At 41.4% G+C, this 17,529-nt stretch overlaps 1 protein-coding gene across 11 annotated transcripts in view; it reads left to right on the top strand.

Annotated features, from left to right (window-relative positions):
* Dlg2 (discs large MAGUK scaffold protein 2) overlaps positions 1-17,529 on the top strand; it is a 1,704,707-nt gene that overhangs the window by 1,439,927 nt on the left and 247,251 nt on the right. For all 11 annotated transcript variants that reach the window (XM_048360010.1, XM_048360014.1, XM_048360019.1 and 8 more), the window contains one exon: positions 2,113-2,215. In XM_048360010.1, the coding sequence (XP_048215967.1) occupies positions 2,113-2,215 (103 nt within the window). The remainder of the gene's footprint in view (positions 1-2,112; positions 2,216-17,529) is intronic.

The following is a 17,529-nucleotide window of genomic DNA, read 5'->3' as shown; positions in this document are numbered from 1 at the left end:
TATGTAAAAAGAAAATTCAAAGTAACCGATAAACTTATAAGAATGTGTTCAACTTCCTGGTTAAAGAAACACCGCTGAGTAATGTGATTGTCCTCTACCTGACAATAAGTCTGGATTTTTGTTCTTCATAGCAGCTTTACACCCGCATGACCTAACCCCCCCTTCCTTCTGTGGTAGAAGAAAATCGAGGCTCAGAGAGGTGCTACGGCACAGGCAGCTCATGGCTGGCACAGCCAGACCAGGCCTAATGTAATGGATTTCCCCCGTGTTACTGATTGCAGTAAAAAAAATTAACTAGAGCTGGGCACTGGTGGCTCACTCCTGTAATCCTAGCTACTCAGGAGGCTGAGATCTGAGGACCATGGTTCAAAACCAGCCCGGGCAGGAAAGTCCATGAAACTCTTCTCTCCAGTGAACCACCAGAAAACCAGGAGTGACGCTGTGGCTCAAGTGGCAGAGTGCTAGCATTGAGCTGAAGAACTCAGGGACAGTGCCCAGGCCCAGAGTTCAAGCTCCACGCCTGACACACACACACACACACACACACACACACACACACGACCACAGAATGCACTAGAACTGGGCGCTTGTGGCCCAGGTCTTTAATACTAGCTACCCGAGAGCCTGAGATCTGAGAATCATGATTCTGCCCAGGCAGAAAAGTCTGTGAGATTATCTCCAATTAAACCCCCAAACTGGAAGTGGAGGTGTGTTCAGGTGGCAGAGCATCAGCCCTGACAAAGCTCAAAACTCTGCATTCAAGCCCTACAAGTGGTACATAGAAAGAGTGAGAGAGAGAGCAAGAGAGAGAGAGAGAGACAGACAGAGAGAAAGACAGAGGCGGAGAGACAGAGGGAGAGAGGGAGAGAGAGTCACCAGAACAGGAAGCTAGCAAAGGGACAAGTAAAACTGTTAAGACAAATAAAGGAGACTTTGGCAGAGTTATCAGAGCACCAGGATATAGAATTCAAGCTTAGGATACTCCAGGCCAGATGCAGAAAGAAAGGATACCCCTTCTCCCTCTGCCACTCAATGTCATTGGTAAAGAGGGCTACCAAAGGCAAAATCAGATGACACTGTACATAGTCCATTCTTTTCTTCTTCTATCAGGGGCTCTAGCACCCTGCCCTAGAAATGTAAGAGAACAGAATTATAGGACACCCTCTGCATAACTCTAATTCTGTACATATGGGAAACGGACTCACTCTGTGTTCACTTCTAGCAGAAAAGCATCTTGGGACATTCCTGTTCTCCTGTGCCCCACCTAACCAGCCTCGTTCTGGGGCAGTCACGGAACCCTTGGCAATTTGATACTTCGTTCCCTTAGACTGAATTGATTTAAGAAAGATTTTTTTTCAGCTTTTGCTTCTCACTAAATTTGACTTAACAGATAATTTTATACCCTGGCAGAATTTAGGGCTCATTTTTTTTTTTAGATGTTCTGTTTTCTCTTTCAGCATGGGCCCCCAAAATGGGAGTTATCAAGAGCAAACTAAACTCCAGGCACTCTCGATTTCATTTTGTCAGAATTCATTATGGAATCGTATATGAGAAATGGGGCAGTCAAGTTTATTTTGGAGCAGAGCTCAGGGCTGTCTCACCAAGCTCGGCATGACAGGACTAGGCAGTCGCCCAAAGAGAGAGGTTTGGCCCCCAGCCAGCTCCATTCCATGGCTCTCTCCAGAACCTCATCTGAGTGGATTCATCTGTCGGCACACACTTCTCTGTGGACATTGCCTGCATATCTCTTCATTATTCTGTTTCCCTGCTCATTGTGAAGGCTCCCTCTACCCCTGGAAATCCAGGAGGAGACTCACAGCGTGATAGGAAGGGCGCACGCCATGTCCTCTCCTGGTGAACACAGCCAACACAGGTTCCTGTCCAGGGAGATCAGGCCAGAAACGCCAGGAGAGACCTCAATCACATCCCTTTGCTGTCTAAAAGGTACCAAGGCCATGAACTTGCTAAGAAACACCCGAGTTGGGTTTTGAGGCATCCTTTTAGGTAGGCATACATTTAGGGATCTGAGGCATAATTGTAGATCGTGTAAAGACGCTCTTCAATCCAGATGTGGAGGGTGTGCCTAACGTGCTCCAATTCCTTCTCTTTCAGGTGAATGGCATTGACCTTCGCGGGGCGTCTCATGAGCAGGCAGCGGCTGCGCTGAAGGGGGCTGGGCAGACAGTGACGATCATAGCACAATATCAACCAGAAGGTCAGTCAGAAGTCAGAGTCACAACCACAGGTCTCTTTGTGAATGTGTATCCACGTTACGGTTCGCCTTTGTTAGCCATAGTTCCTATCAATGATGGTGGTTTCAAAGTACCTCTAGTGACAAATGTCATGATTCATATCCAAGGAAAATCTTCCGGAATACAGATCAAGCAGTCTGCAAGTATGAAAAGATTTATTTCATTTATATTCTTAGGCTGGTACATACCATTTCCCTCGCCTATGCATTTGATAAAAACAATTGACTTAGAAAAACAAGGGGTAGAAAGTTCTTTTCCAGAAACAGATCGTGATAATGAAACCGTATTCTTTCTTTGTGGCATGAACTTAATTCTTATTCGCGCTAACATAGCTTTCGGTGATTTCCTCCTGCCCCCTTCTCTTTTATACTATTCCATGCTTGGAATAAATGACCAGCGTCCTTAGACTTGGTGAAATGGCATTGTCCTCAGTTGGATGGTGAGGTGTTCTAAATTGAATAAGCTGTACACTGCTCTGGTTTATTTAAATAGCTTTCTGTGATCAGAATGAGGTCCAGTGACACAAGTGGAATGTTACTCGTGTTTTGTTGATTTCTTAACAGATTTGTAATGAGGAAACTCATGTCCTAATGAAGCTGAGTTAAGCATAATTGTGGGCTACACTTTCGTGCAAAACAAATAAAAGGAGGGAGATGGCTTCTGTATTCAAGAAGTACAGTTCATTGCTTTGGTCAACATGGCTAGCACTGAGGATTACTGACCGGTCTAACATCATGCAAGGAAGTGTCATCAAGGAAAAGCCTCTGTGCTTATGGTATAGGGAGCTCCTTTGTTATTTGGAATATCAAAGTTTTTGTCTTGCCTGTGATTCCTTCTATGGTTAAGGGTGGCCAAACATATATTCTACATAAGACTAAAGAAAACACTTTCCTGCATGTGTATTTGGATATGTCACCTCCATTTGTGCCTGGATGTTCCAAGTAAGTTATTTGGACTTTCTATAAAGGTTGTCTTTTATTGGCCTAGGCTAGATATGGCCAGAGATGTGGTGAAGAAGGGATTTTTGGTTGTCAAAAACACACGGTCAAAATACCCAGGAACATGTTCTTCCCAGACAGTTTTGGGGTCTCTTCCCGCTTTGTAAATACTGATCAATTCTTTTTCTAATAGGTGTAAATGGACTCGAAAGTGTCTATAGAAAATCACGGGGAAAACATGAATTACTTCCATTTAATTAACAATTTCCATATCACACACAGTAAGAACTTTTCCATGGGGGCCTTCCATTTTGTCTCTTTTCTTCTCAAATTCTCTATATATTTAACCATCCCCTGATACATGACAAAAAGTTTCCTACTTCAGGGCTGGGGATATGGCCTAGTGGCAAGAGTGCTTGCCCCGTATACATGAGGCCCTGGGTTCAATTCCCCAGCACCACATATATAGAAAATGGCCAGAGGTGGCGCTGTGGCTCAGTGGCAGAGTGCTAGCCTTGAGCAAGAAGAAGCCAGGGACAGTGCTCAGGCCCTGAGTCCAAGCCCCAGGACTGGCCAAAAAAAAAAAAAGTTTCCTACTTCTGAAAGTTTCATCTCAGGTCATTCTACAGATTGATAAGACAGATAGGACCACATCACTTAGAAGCTGCTGTTAGTGACGTAAGTGTTTACACACAATGAACAGAAGGACTCAAGCTTTAGAGGTGATATGAAAATGTAATGACTTCTAACGTCTTCCATCAAATCGTCCTCACATTTCCAATGAAACTTCCTTACCTCTTGGTTTTCTTAAAGCACTGTATTTTATTTGGATGATTTGTTCTACTTTAGCAAGATGCCTATTTAATGCATGTTTTATAAATCATATACATTGACTTCTAAAGTGCTTCTAAGGAAACCTGCAAATAACAAATTTCCTGTGAAATGCCAAAGTACAGATTGGATTCATAAAATGTCTTCCCCGTTTTAATAATCTAACAGTGTTCTAATTTGTCAGAGCATTAAATCAGTTGGAAATGTAGTACAAGCAACAAAAAGCAATCCGTTTTATTCTCCTTTTGCAAACTTTATGTGTAAGCAGCCATAATTGAACTGGTGTTTGGAATAGAAAACTGGATTGTTGTTTCAGTCATTTAGGGACATTTGAATTGTACAGCACCTTTAGGAAACAAAGAACAATTTGCTTTTAAAAATAACAAGGACTGAGGAGTGTGGTGTGCCATTCCATTAGAAAATTTCCCCCAGGTACTCTTTATTTGCACTAATATTGTGACTTTATAACCCTATGACAATGCTAAAAGAAGAATAAATTGACATTATTTTGATGTAGTCACAAACTAAGCTTCTAGGAAATATGGCTCTTAATCATATCAAAATGCTTTATTGGGAATCCTAAATGAATTGCTCTGTATTATTAGGTAGCCTCTTAATCTTTCTTTCTTTCTTTTTTTTTTTTTTTTTGCCAGTCCTGGCACTTGGACTCAGGGCCTGAGCACTGTCCCTGGCTTCTCTTTGCTCAAGGCTAGCACTCTGCCACTTGAGCCACAGTGCCACTTCTGGCCATTTTCTATATATGTGGTGCTGGGGAATCGAACCCAGGGCGTCATGTATACGAAGCAAGCACTCTTGCCACTAGGCCATATTCCCAGCCCCTCTTCTTAATCTTATTGAGAGAAATTACTTTTCATCTTTACTAAAGATTGGCCCTCAATGACATATAACCAACATTTATATTAATTGCACTTAATTCTGATTAACCTCTAAGACTTATAAAAGGTTTCAATTTCATTTCATTTTATTTTCATTGTTTGCTTGTTTACTGGGCCACTTAAGGTTGGCGATCTACCACTTGTGCCACAGCTCCACTTCTGGCTTTTTGCTGGTTAATTGAAAAGAAAGAGCCTTATGGAATTTTCTGCCTAGATTGGCTTTGAACCATGATCCTCAGATCTCAGTCTCTTAAGTAGCTGGGATTACAGACAAGAGCTTCCAGCAGCTGGCTGAGATTTCTATTTTAGAGAGGAGGGAGAAAAACTATTCTTTAAACTATAAAACTGTGATACCCATGCACTCAAGCATTATATTTGTGCTTTGTCCACAGACAGATTTCTCTGGTTTATAGCTTGTACTTGCTAGAGTTGCTGGACTAATGGCTAAAAGCTTTGTCACACCTCGGTACTTGAGTTTCCACTTAAAGGTAATTGAAGATCAAAAGGATTCTTCATTTTACTTACTTGTACTCTTCATTTTTGCTTCAAAGACAGAAGAGAATTACTAAATAAGCAGGTATTGCAAAATATGAAACCATTCCCAACCGTGTTTTTATGGTGCTTAGCACGTTTTTGAAATAGTTATAAATAATTGTATAATTATTATAATAGAGCAATAAATCTCTCCTTTGGCAAAGTCTCACCCTGCAGAGTGAAGCCAAAGGTATTATACACAATTCTGCTTAAAACGAGCATGTTCCCAATGGTCTGAATGACTTGATCCATCATCAATCATAGTCATTGTGTAATTCAAAGTAGTAGGATTCGAACCAATTTTTAAACCTTATACAAATACTGTTCCTCTCCAGAGTTGACTGTGACTCATTCTTACCATTTTTAAGAAACTCACTCATGGTACGTACTCACTTGGTAATTAACATGTGTTGCATTCATACGAAGAAACGGTGAAGTTATTTTCTTTCCTTTATGAGCATATTTTGGGTCCCTCAAAAAGCATTCCCTTAAGTACTATGGGAAGCGAATTCTTTCAAAACCCTAATTACCATGTTCAGATAGTGAACTTCTTCCAACATTATTGCACACCAAGAACATTAGCACCCTGTCCCCTCCCGGCCTTCTCTCCACCAAGCCTTGCCTCGCCTTACCTTCTTCCCCAGTCATCTCTACACTGCGTTCAGGTATCTTTCTGAAGAGTGAGCCCAACAGTCCTGTGTGCAAGCCCCTGGTTCTCTCCTGTACATTCCAGCCGACGCCCACGGCCCTGCCCCTCACCCGTGGGCCTCCGTCCGTCATCACTTTGCACTTTCTCCTCCTGCACACACCTATGCCCTGATCCATAACGTGGGCCCAAACCACTGCATTCCTGTGCCTTTGCTCACCTCGGATGTCTCTGTTCACACATTCACCCAGAACACGTCCAATCATCTTGAAGGCGCTTGTCATCTCGTATTTAAGTTTTCATTTTGTGCATTGATTTCTTTCTCTGAAATCCCCAGCTATGAGTCCTGACACTTGCTGTGTCCCTGGTCCAAATTAGTACATTTCTCCAACCCAGTGAGGTCCTAAAGAGAAAGGAAGGTTCTGTCACCCATAAGATTTGTTCAGTACAAACCTGACAATACTAATGGAGGTACGGAAGTATGGTGAAATACTTTAGAAGTACAACATAATATTTTCAGTGTGAGAACAAATAAATTGTAAGAGTGGATACTCAAGAAATGTTAGCCAAAGGAATATTGGATGTTTGATATTAGATGAAAAAGTCTTAAATGAATTTCTGGATTGGAATTTGTATGAATCCCTCGACTGGAAATTTTATGTTGACACAAGTTTTAGATGAGTTTTGGCACAAAATTATTAGGGATCATATTAGAAATCTTTCCTTTTTCTGTATCATGGAAAAGCTAAAGCTATTGCTTTGTAACATAATGCCTTTTATTCTTTAATAGAGAAGATCAGCTCCTAAAAATATGCTCGAGATGGAGACTTGTTTGTTGCATGGAGATTCATTACTTTGTTTTATGGAATTAAGCCATGTGTTTCCTTTTTAATTTAAACATTAATATGGACAATATATTATTTTCTAACCACTTGGTATGGTCAGTGTTCCGGGAAAATTGCACAGCAGTGACCCCCCCAAAAGACTCTCTAATCTAAAATATGTCCGGAGGTAATAAGTAGCATAAAAAATAAGACGCAGATGATAAGAGAAATATATAGTGACCAGGGAAAGCTGGGTTACTATGGCGATATTTGAGCAAACATCAGAATGGAATGAGAGTTAGGCACACAGGCAGCTGAGGACAAGATGAATTATTCTAGAGGCTTGCCCAAGTGCGGTCCATCAACCAGCAGCACACATAGACACCAAAAGAGAATTTCTTAGACATGTAAAAATCTGGAGTTTTAACCCAGGCCCTACCAAGTCAAAATCTGCATTTTATCAAGATACCCAAGAAGTACTGCTGTAGAATATTTCGGGACAGTACACAAAGTGTTGTTTGTCACAGTTACATGGGAAACCCCTAAGAGCAACGGGAAGGCACCTGCGACTGTGACCAGGTTAAATCTCTAGCCTGTGTTGACCAGTGGTTAGTCTTGACTCACTGGTTATACTAGGATTCTGTCAGGCTTCAAACCATAATCCTCAGGTCTCAGCCTCCTCAGTAGCAGGTTTGATGGGTATGAGCCACAGGATTTGTTTCTTGCTAGAACTCCTTAACCAGTAAGAAACTAGGCTTGATCGGGCTTCCTTCTCTTTAGTATGGCCTCTTCTAGGAGGTCAGAGAGAAAACGAAACCTTGAAATGAGTATGTAACTTACCCCTGAAAACTATAGACACGGTCTACACGTGAAGTGTCTCAAGGAATGGGAGTGGCCCTATGTCATTCAAGAAGCTTGCTTAAAATGTTCAGATGTAGGGGGCTGGGGATATGGCCTAGTGGCAAGAGTGCCTGCCTCATATACATGAGGCCCTGGGTTCGATTCCCCAGCACCACATATACAGAAAATGGCCAGAAGTGGTGCTGTGGCTCAAGTGGCAGAGTGCTAGCCTTGAGCAAAAAGAAGCCAGGGACAGTGCTCAGGCCCAGAGTCCAAGCCCCAGGACTGGCCAAAAACAAAACAAAACAAAACAAAACAAAAAATGTTCAGATGTACCGTTTCTTCACTCAGTACATCTGTGGGTCTCTGCATGTGAATGGCCATCTGTGGCATTCTGAAGTAGTTTCCCAAGGCAAGTGTGTGCATCTGAAATGGCTAGACAGGGTTTGTAAAGTCCGGGCAGAAAAATCCATCACAGTATAAAGGAATGGTTAAGGTGAGTTTGGGGGTTAAAAAGCGCCCTGTCAGCCAGGTGCTGGTGCTGTCAGTAGAGCGCTTGCCTTGAGCACAAAAGCTCAGGGATAGTGTCCAGGCCCTGAATGCAAGCCTCAGGACAGGCACCAGAAACAACAGCAACAAAAAAAGTACTGTGTCAGACTATGCACTGGGAAGACCGGGTTTCTGGCATTAATTCATTCATCTTCATGATTCTGTTTTCTCAAATTTTCAAAAATGGTTATTGAAAAAAATGGTTAGGGTCGGTATGACCTTTTTCCTCAACAGCATAGAAGAAAAAGGTGTTACTTGCAAAGTTTCTGCATAACATTGTATATTTTCTTTGCATTTTTTAATACATAAGAAAAAAATGAAGGCCTAATCCACTTAGCTTGAGAGATGTGATGTGGTTTGACTAGAATCACAAAGAAACAGAACCCAGAAGTTGTAGGAATCCAGAATGAGAACCTTGTCTGGAACAGGAAATGCAGATGGCTGGGCACCCAAACAGGAAATGAAGCAAATGCTAGTGCAACAGTTAGGAACTTCCTTCATTTGAATTCACTATAGCAGTTGATGATGTGTGTCTGTTTAGGCATAATCCAAAGAGGTCATTATAATCAAATGGACATAAATGGGTCAAAACTTCTCAGGGAGCCTCAGGGCTTTCTCATGTACACTTTGCTTTCATTTCTAGCTTGTTCCTGTTGTTAACTGTCGTTGTTCATTTGCCAAAGTGGAATCATTTATACATGAGGGCATTATATATGTAATTATTTTGACTTCTAAACCCAGCAGTCTGCAAACACCAATACTAATAATAGATATAATAAAGATATGATTTTCCTCTTCCCATTCTGCCCATAGGACCCTTCATATCCATCGATCCATCTATCCTTCCATTCATTCCTCTATCCACCCATCTACCCATCATCGATGACTTCTCTCTCACTGATATTTGGTATTGTCAAATGTCATATTTCTCTAAAAGAATTGTGTTGACTCTGGTTTCACACGACACTAGGATGTCTATTGCTCAGTTGTGTCTTTTTCTACAACTCTCATACACATGTACATGTCCACAAGCAGCTAGCTCTCTCCCAGAACACCCTCTCACTTAATGCCTTCTTTTCCTAGTCCTTTCCTACTTGCTCTTCTTTCATCCCTAACATCCCATTAACACACAGTACACAACGTGGTCACAAAGAGGTCTTATACAATCTGCAGATTCATGGGCAGTTCTCTTCAGAGACCTTAATTATTGATGCTACTGCAGTTCTTTTCCCATGCCCCAACTGCAATGGATGTAAGACCAGGAGCAGCAAAGCATCTTTCACTTCTGGACCCGGAAAAGGCTACTAATCTCATTGTCTGTCCTTGGGATGTTAGTTATAGCCTTATATCTTGGAGTCATATTAAAGAGATGAAGCCTTGTGTTCTTTTAATCATTACTTAGGGAAATCTGGCATCTACTAACATAAATCACTCACTGAATATTGAAAAAAGCCAAACAATCCACATGTAGAGACATTTTGACATCGAGGGGATCATTTAGATCAGCACCTACCATTAGCAATATGCAAACCAATAGCATGGAAATAGGTTCTACAAAAATGAAGATAGTCCTCACTAGATAACCTTTCCATTTCACACAGAATTTCAGGATACAGAGGGTAAGTGAAAGTTCCAACAGACAAGCAGTAAGGGAAGACACGGTGAGATACATGTAAAATACTTATTTAAATTCACTGCATTTTCTCAGTACTTGGTTCAGTATAATCACACACAGGTTTGAACAGCTCCCTATGGAAGCTATTCTTCAGATTGACTAGTGAATAGCATGCTACTTTTCTGGTCCCATCTCTGAGTCTGCAGCAATGTTTTATTGATGGTGCCCTGACCACATCACTTTTCTGAACCTTGACTGAACCTTGACCTTGACTGAACCTTGAAGTCAGTGGGAAGCAGTTGATTGGAAAGGCTTAAACCCAAAGCTGTCTGGAACAAATATGGCTTTTTAAAATGATGCCTGTTGTTGCTGAACAGAGAATGGTTGAGAGAGAGAGAGCCCCCCGGGGGCTGAAGAATGACTAGAGATTTCTTGCCTTATCTTTGGAGGATACGTTCCAACATCCCCAGTGGGTGCCTGGAGGTACAGATAACACTGAGGCTTAGATGTGGTTTGTTTCTTTCTACAGGTACCTATGATATGGTTTAATTTATAGATTAGGCATCACACCGAAAGAAAACAATTATAACTGCATATAGTAACAACAGCTACATGTGAATGTGGTCTCTCTTGAAAGATCTTAATTTGTGGCTGCATTGGAGTAATATTTTTGGACCAAGGTTGGCCATAGGTAACTATGAAAAAGGAAGGCACAGATAAGTGGGGATACTCGAGTTAAAGGGCTCTAATCCATGCAAAGATCAGTACTGACTAGATCAGAGCAGTGGCAGAATAGATGGAGAGATGTAGACAGACTTGGGGAGAAGACAGGATAAAACCAATGAAGTGATTTTCATCCCACTTCATTTAAACATGGCAAGGCATTATGGTCTAACAAGACTAATAAATCCATGGAGATTGTTTTATCCTCATCTCCTAGTCTAAAATCTCTACATGTGCAGAGATTCAAAACAAAAAAATAAAGTTTGACAGATGTCCTATTGCTTTGCCAATTTTACAGCTGGGGAAATTGAGACACAGAAAGCAGAGGGGCCTTGGAGTAGGTCCTGAATTGGAGAAACGATGCAGCACTGGCGGCCATTCTCCCCTCGGAGGGCTTGATTCGGGAGGTCTTGGGCCTGCAGTTTGGCCCTGGGGATAGTGATGGTACAAAACTGGCATAAAGGCATGTCCAGTCATCCCTCACTACCTGTGCGGACTCGAGTGTGTGGCAGTCTCCCTGTGTCTCGCCTATAGAGCAAGGATGATCACAAATCCCTTCCAAGGTTGCTGCCAGTGGGGACAAAATGGATGCAGAATGTTGAAATGTAACATGCCATCCCTGTGAACAGCCAGCAAAGCAGCGCTCACAATAAGTGTATGGAAGTACATGGGCTCACACGCTAGCACAACAATAAGTGTATGCAAGAACATGGGCTCACTTACTTGCTAGTATAACAACCCCCACAATAAGTGTATTGAAGTACACGGGCCCAGTTGCTAGTATAACGACTCTCACAATAAGTGTATTGAAGTACACTGGCTCACTTGCTAGCATAATAGCCCTCCTAATCAATGTATTGAAATACACGGGCTCACTTGCTAGCGTAACAACCCTCACAATAAATGTATGGAAGTACACAGGCTCACTTGCTAGCGTGATAACCCTCACAACAAGTGTGCTTAAGCAAATGCTCTACTCACCTCAACTCTGATCAGACCTGTGCACACTGCACACAGAACTGTCGAATTTCTCAGATTTGGGGAAATAATCATAATCAGGCCTTCCCACCCACACCCACCCCTGCCATGAAATCTGATAGTTCAAATTCCAGCTCCACTGGTAACAGCTGTGTATAGCCCGGAACAAATCATTTCGTCTCTTGGAATTGCGGGGGGGGGGGGGGGGGGGGAGGGGGGGTGCTACCTGCAAAAATGAAGGCTCACGCCTATCTTGTGGCATGAGGGTTAGGCGGAGTGCGTATAAAAAGCTAACCACAGTTCCTTGGAGACAGATAGAAATCAGTGGTCACCACCATTGCTGTGATAATCACTGAAAGCCTATGCTGTGGTTGTGTGGCTGCAAGCATTTCACGAGTTCTCTCCATAACAGCATCCCTTCGGAGAGAACACACTGAAGAGGAGCAAGAAGTGCTCTCTGTCGAGCGCTGGTTCCAGGAAAGGCACTTCATTATTGCACATTCACTGAAGTCCAAATTAAAGCAAATACAATAAAAGAGTACAAATACTCCTATTGGCTGCATTTTAAAGAACAAAAAAAATGTTTCCTAGGAGAATGAATGACAACCTGAAATCTGAAGAATTAAAAATTATTTCTTAATGGTCTTACCCCTGACATTGGTTCTTCATGCCTTAAAATGTTTCCTAAATCAGAAGAAATTTTATGTGCACCACATTTTCTTCCAATATGATGATTACCATATCTAATGTACTGAATATTGCCCAGGGATCACATTATTCCAAAAGGAATTTCCATTTAATTGTTCTTTATTAACTAGTAAGCTTGTCTTTAAAAAAATGGAACACATCATCCTTTAAAGAGGTCATTGGAACCCAAAGAGATATGAAATTAGGGCAAAAGCCACCTTGTTCTCGAAATATGAGCAAGACAGTGAGTTTCATACAATAGACATGTCCACATAAAACACCTATCAATTCTTCTTTTTATGTGATAGTGCATTCATTCCTCTTTACTTAATCTCTCTCAGAAGTGGCCATGTAATTGATTGACTTCTTATTAATGTAACTTATGCACTATTTTATCTTCATTTTTAATATTGTTATTTTCTTTTAAGTGGTTGAATGTTTTAACAATAGCTTTCTCTCATCATGGGGGATTTTTCTAGTAATCAAAGGGAGGAAAGAAAGGTAAAGCTTTCTGACAATTCCCTACCTCCATATACTTATTAATGAGCAGCAAAAACACAAAGGGTCTTCTCGATGAAACACAGTTATCTAGGAAATTACAGAAAAATTGTTGTTGGAGGCAACTATTAGTGAGGAAGAAAGTGAAGTGTACGCACAATCATCATCCAAACAAAGCTGATAGAAAACGCTAAAGAAATGAACATGCGAAAAACGGGAAGATTTTGAAGGAGACGTAATGGCAGGAGAGCTTGCAAGAGAAAATCGCTGAGAAAAATTGAGTGTTTTTAACTGCGAAAGCTCCATTGGCTGTTAGAGACAATCTTTCCTTCCACTTAATGGATTCAAGAAAAAAACATTTTGAGTAGTCTGTGGGTATATGAATTTATAAGCAATGGAAGTAGATGTTTCTGCATTTTTATCAGCAGCCATATTTTGAAGTTTCATTGTGGCTTTCATACCTGCAAACCATGTACCCACTTTGAATTCACCCCTCCCCCTCGTTTACCAAGTTCCCTCCCCTCCCCTTGGGTTTGCTTATCTCTTATTTTTTTTGGATCCTCATATTGAAGTATTAAATACACATCATCGTGGTATTTTTCTCTATACTATTGAGTTTCTCTAACGATTTGTGCCTCCTCATTATAATTCCATAGTTTGGTCTTTCTGGACTATGAACTAAAAATAAAAAGTAAAAAAAATGACAGACAGCCTGAGACTTCAAAACAAGCTATAAAGAAAATAGAAATAGAAAATCTAGATTAAAAAAATAGGAAGTATCTTATAGAACAGGAGTCATTTAACAAGCGAAACAAATGGAAAGCAATCAACAAGGGTGTTTGGTATGTGTGAGGCCCAGCTTTCTTAGATAACTTTGCATAAATAAATCCAAATGTCTTCTCTCACCAGCCTCTCCCTACCTGCACCCAGACCTTTACATTAGGCTCATATAATACTAAATGGCTTGTCATTCACCTGTTACATCCTGAGTTCTCACCTTCTGTCACCTAGCAACTATCACTCCACCTGTCTATAATTCTTGTCTTTCTTGCCCACTCAGCAAACTATTTTCTTCCAAAACCAGGCTAAGTGTATCATCTCCTCCAGGAAGCCTTTTCCTAGCTGTAACACATGATCGTCAGTCTTCCATGGTATTTCCTTGGCTATGACCTCAATATAGTTTCTTTTCTGCTTCCCCCCCCCCTCACTCTTATTCTGAATGTAAATAAATGTTCCACCTTTACAGACAGTAAGCTTCACAGGGGAAGGTATGACTTCACAGGGGAATGACTACTAGATAATTGAAAAGTGTTTGATGAATAATTCAATCAGTGGATCCATGGAGATGTTGGTGCCAATGATTTTAAGCATAAGCATCATGGAAATGGGTTGGGCCGTGTGGAGAAATTCCTTTAACTGTAGTAAATAATTGGGAACAGGTTGGGTAGGGATACCACAGAGTTCCTCTTGGATGTCACCATGAATAGACCACATCTTAAGGAATTAACTAGGCTCAAAGATTCAAAAGCAATCCCAAATGTGTGCCGAAACCGGAGGTGGCAACTAATTATTATGACCATTGTAGAGTGCTTAGTATGTCAAAATATTTATATTGTTCTGCTATTTACTCTTCACACAGCCGTGTAACTATTGCTACTTTATTCTTCAGAGGAGAGCATAAAATCTCAAAGTGACAGGATAGTAAAATGGCAGAGGCCAGATGCCGGCAGTGCCCTTGCTGATTGTGGTGCCAATTTGCAAAGTAACATCTCCAAGAAGGGCCACCAGCCTGCCACGCCCCTAACTACCTCCTCCTCCCCTCTCCGTCAGGAAGGAGAAAAGGGCATAGTCACACAAGGAATGGAGGCCAAGTTCCAGAATTTCATAGCACTTTCCTTTGAAAGCCTCATGAAACTTGTGTATGCATGCTTTCCAGTTCTACTGAGCTCTGGGGATTTACAAGTCTCCTTTGTGTTAAGAGAGCACTTTCACATCTGGCCAGATGTTGCATAATAAAGTCCACACCAAGTGTCTGAGCAATTGAAGGAAAAAGGTAATGATTGTGGTTTAGAACCAGATATAAAAAGGAAAGCAGATTACCACTAAAGTGAGGATTTCTGAATGCTATTTGGTCTAAATGGAATTGTGATTGGGAAGAGAAAAAAGACATTTGAAAAGGTCATGAAAAAGGAAATCGTAGCAATTTTGTGTTTCAACTAAATGGATAAAATCTGGAACCTCACAAATGGAAGTCTGCCGTGAAGCTCTCCGTGCTGAAGCTATTCGCCTAGAAGGCAAAGATGAAATAGAAAACTCTAATTCCTAAGGCACAGCATAGTTGGCTGGTAATTAATGAATTCTATCAGAACAAAATAGCATCAAACATACATAAAATATGCTGCTGAGGGAATGAACAGCCTGTGCTTAGGCATTAGCAAAACAGACTCATATAAAAGGAGAAAAATATCTAAAAGAAAAAAGAACACAAGGAAGATGAGTCTTGTGTCAGTAAATATGTTTTACCTCTCTAGTCACAAGTGTGAGATTATGGATGCAGTAGGCTTAATTAATCAGCCACAGTGAAGTCTTTGGAGAAAACAAACTTGCTTGTTATGAAGAGACCAAGAGATATTTGAGAACTGAGCAGAATCACTCAGTACTTTTGCTACTTTCTAGCTGAGTAATCTTGTGAGTGATTTCTTCTAACCTTCAGACTTCTGATCTGAAAATGGTTCATCATAACCTACTTCATGGCATAATTTTGATGAATGTCATAATTCCTAGCTCATAGAAAAGGCTCAGAGAATATTAACTACTAAAGAAAGCTAATGTTGCCAAGTACCTAATATAGGACAGACATTATTCTATATAATCTGTGCATTGATTAATTTAAGCCCTAAACCAAGGCTATGAGATAGGAGCTACAGTTGTCTCTGCTTTAGAGATAAGAAAGCTAAGGCACAGAAAAGCAGAACAGCTTTTCCGACCACAGAGCAGGGCAGCTTTAGGGCTGTATTTTACACTGGCCTGCCTCTAGCATCCTTGTTTTCCTAATGCTGCTTTGTTGTGTGTATAAGGAGGAGAGGCCTTGAGCTCAGGGCTTTGAGTTCTTGCTTGAAATTTTCCACTCAAGGCTGGCACTCTACCACTTGAGCCATGCTTCCAGTTTTGGCTTTTTGCTGGATAATTGGAGATAAGACTCTCATGGAGTTTTCTGCCCCAGTTGGCTTTGAACCTTGATCCTAAAATCCTAGCCCTCTGAGTAGCTAGGATTACAGGCATGAGCCAGCAGCACCCAATAAATGCTACTGTTTACAGCTAGGTAATACCACATTTTAATGTCTTCAAAGCATTCATCACTTGTAGTCATGAATTTATTTGCTTAGTCTTCTTTCTCCGAATGGAAAATAAGCTTCCTGAGGACCAAAAATTTGACTACTTATTTGTTTTTCTTCAGCAGCTAGAATTATAACAGACACAAAATATTCACAAAATTCTAGACCTCTGGAGGTGTGGTTCAAGCAGAATGCCTGCCTAGCAAGTGTGAAGCCATAAATTCACACACCAGTGCTGCAAAAAAAATGTATACTGTGTTGAATTTTAATTGCATGCACTAGCAATAATGTTAAGATAAGAGACTGATAGAATCAAAGGAAAAAAGATCAAATGAAACATGTGTCAGAAAACAACCTAAGACATCATACAGTGTAACAACATTGCTAATAATGACCTAGGGGTCAACAATTAGCACAGTTCACTTACAAAAGAAAGCACTGTGAATCTGTATCAATCAAGTCCTTCAATTGTTGATAACAGAATTAAAGCCCCGGTTTCAGTTTTCCAAACTGATAAGACCCAGGAAGGCAGTGAAGGCAGCATCCTTTTAGCAAGAAACAGCAAACACAGATAAACAACTCAACTCTTTGTGAAAGGAAGCATTCCCTAAAACCTCCCAAGGTTATTCTTAATACTCATAATTGTTTGTAAGAGGAAAATATGCTACCATGTGCCCGCATCCTGGTAACCGATCAAAGCTCCTGGTCGTGGAAATAAATGGACGTGTGCAGCTGGACACTGAAGATCGCCTGGCGACCTTACTTTTCCAGTAGTCACACATCTACATGCGAGAGCCCATTTGGGGAGCACCTTTGCTTGCATGGACAGGCTAAGGAGGCAATTGCTTCTCCATCCAGCTGGGGAAAGCCATTTATGAATTTCTGGTGCCTTCTACGTCCCAGTTCTTTGCGAGGCACTGAGAACAACAGCACAGCAGGTACTCCCAAAGGCTGAAAAGGCAACATTGATTGGAAGTGTTGGAGACATCTGTCTACACGCTGGATTTTAATCCTCTAGAAATTTGCAGTAACTTTGATTTAAACTAAAGGTATTGTAAGGTCCGCCCCTGGGAAGGCTCCATGCAGATGCCCCCCCCCCAAGTCTCCGCCCAGTAACTGGCATACCTGGGGGCAGCCACCCCTTCCCACCTGACCACGCCCCCGCCCTGCCCTAGAAACGGCCTGGCTGGTGGTGGGTCACCCCTTCTCTCCAGCCATTAATCATCTCAGCCACAGTCCAGCAGTTCAGGACTTAACTTCTCTCCTGCCTGAATACTGCGTGGTGTTCTCCTTTATCAGCTAGCTGCTTTAATAAACCTTACGGGTATATTGTGAGTGGACAGTTGCCAGTGATCAATCTATGGTCGGCGGTATATACATGGG

This window comes from Perognathus longimembris, chromosome 13 (assembly GCF_023159225.1).
Source record: "Perognathus longimembris pacificus isolate PPM17 chromosome 13, ASM2315922v1, whole genome shotgun sequence".
NCBI classification, from domain to species: Eukaryota; Metazoa; Chordata; class Mammalia; order Rodentia; family Heteromyidae; genus Perognathus; species Perognathus longimembris.
Note: the sequence above shows the minus strand (reverse complement) of the source record. Positions and strands in the feature narration are given on the sequence as shown.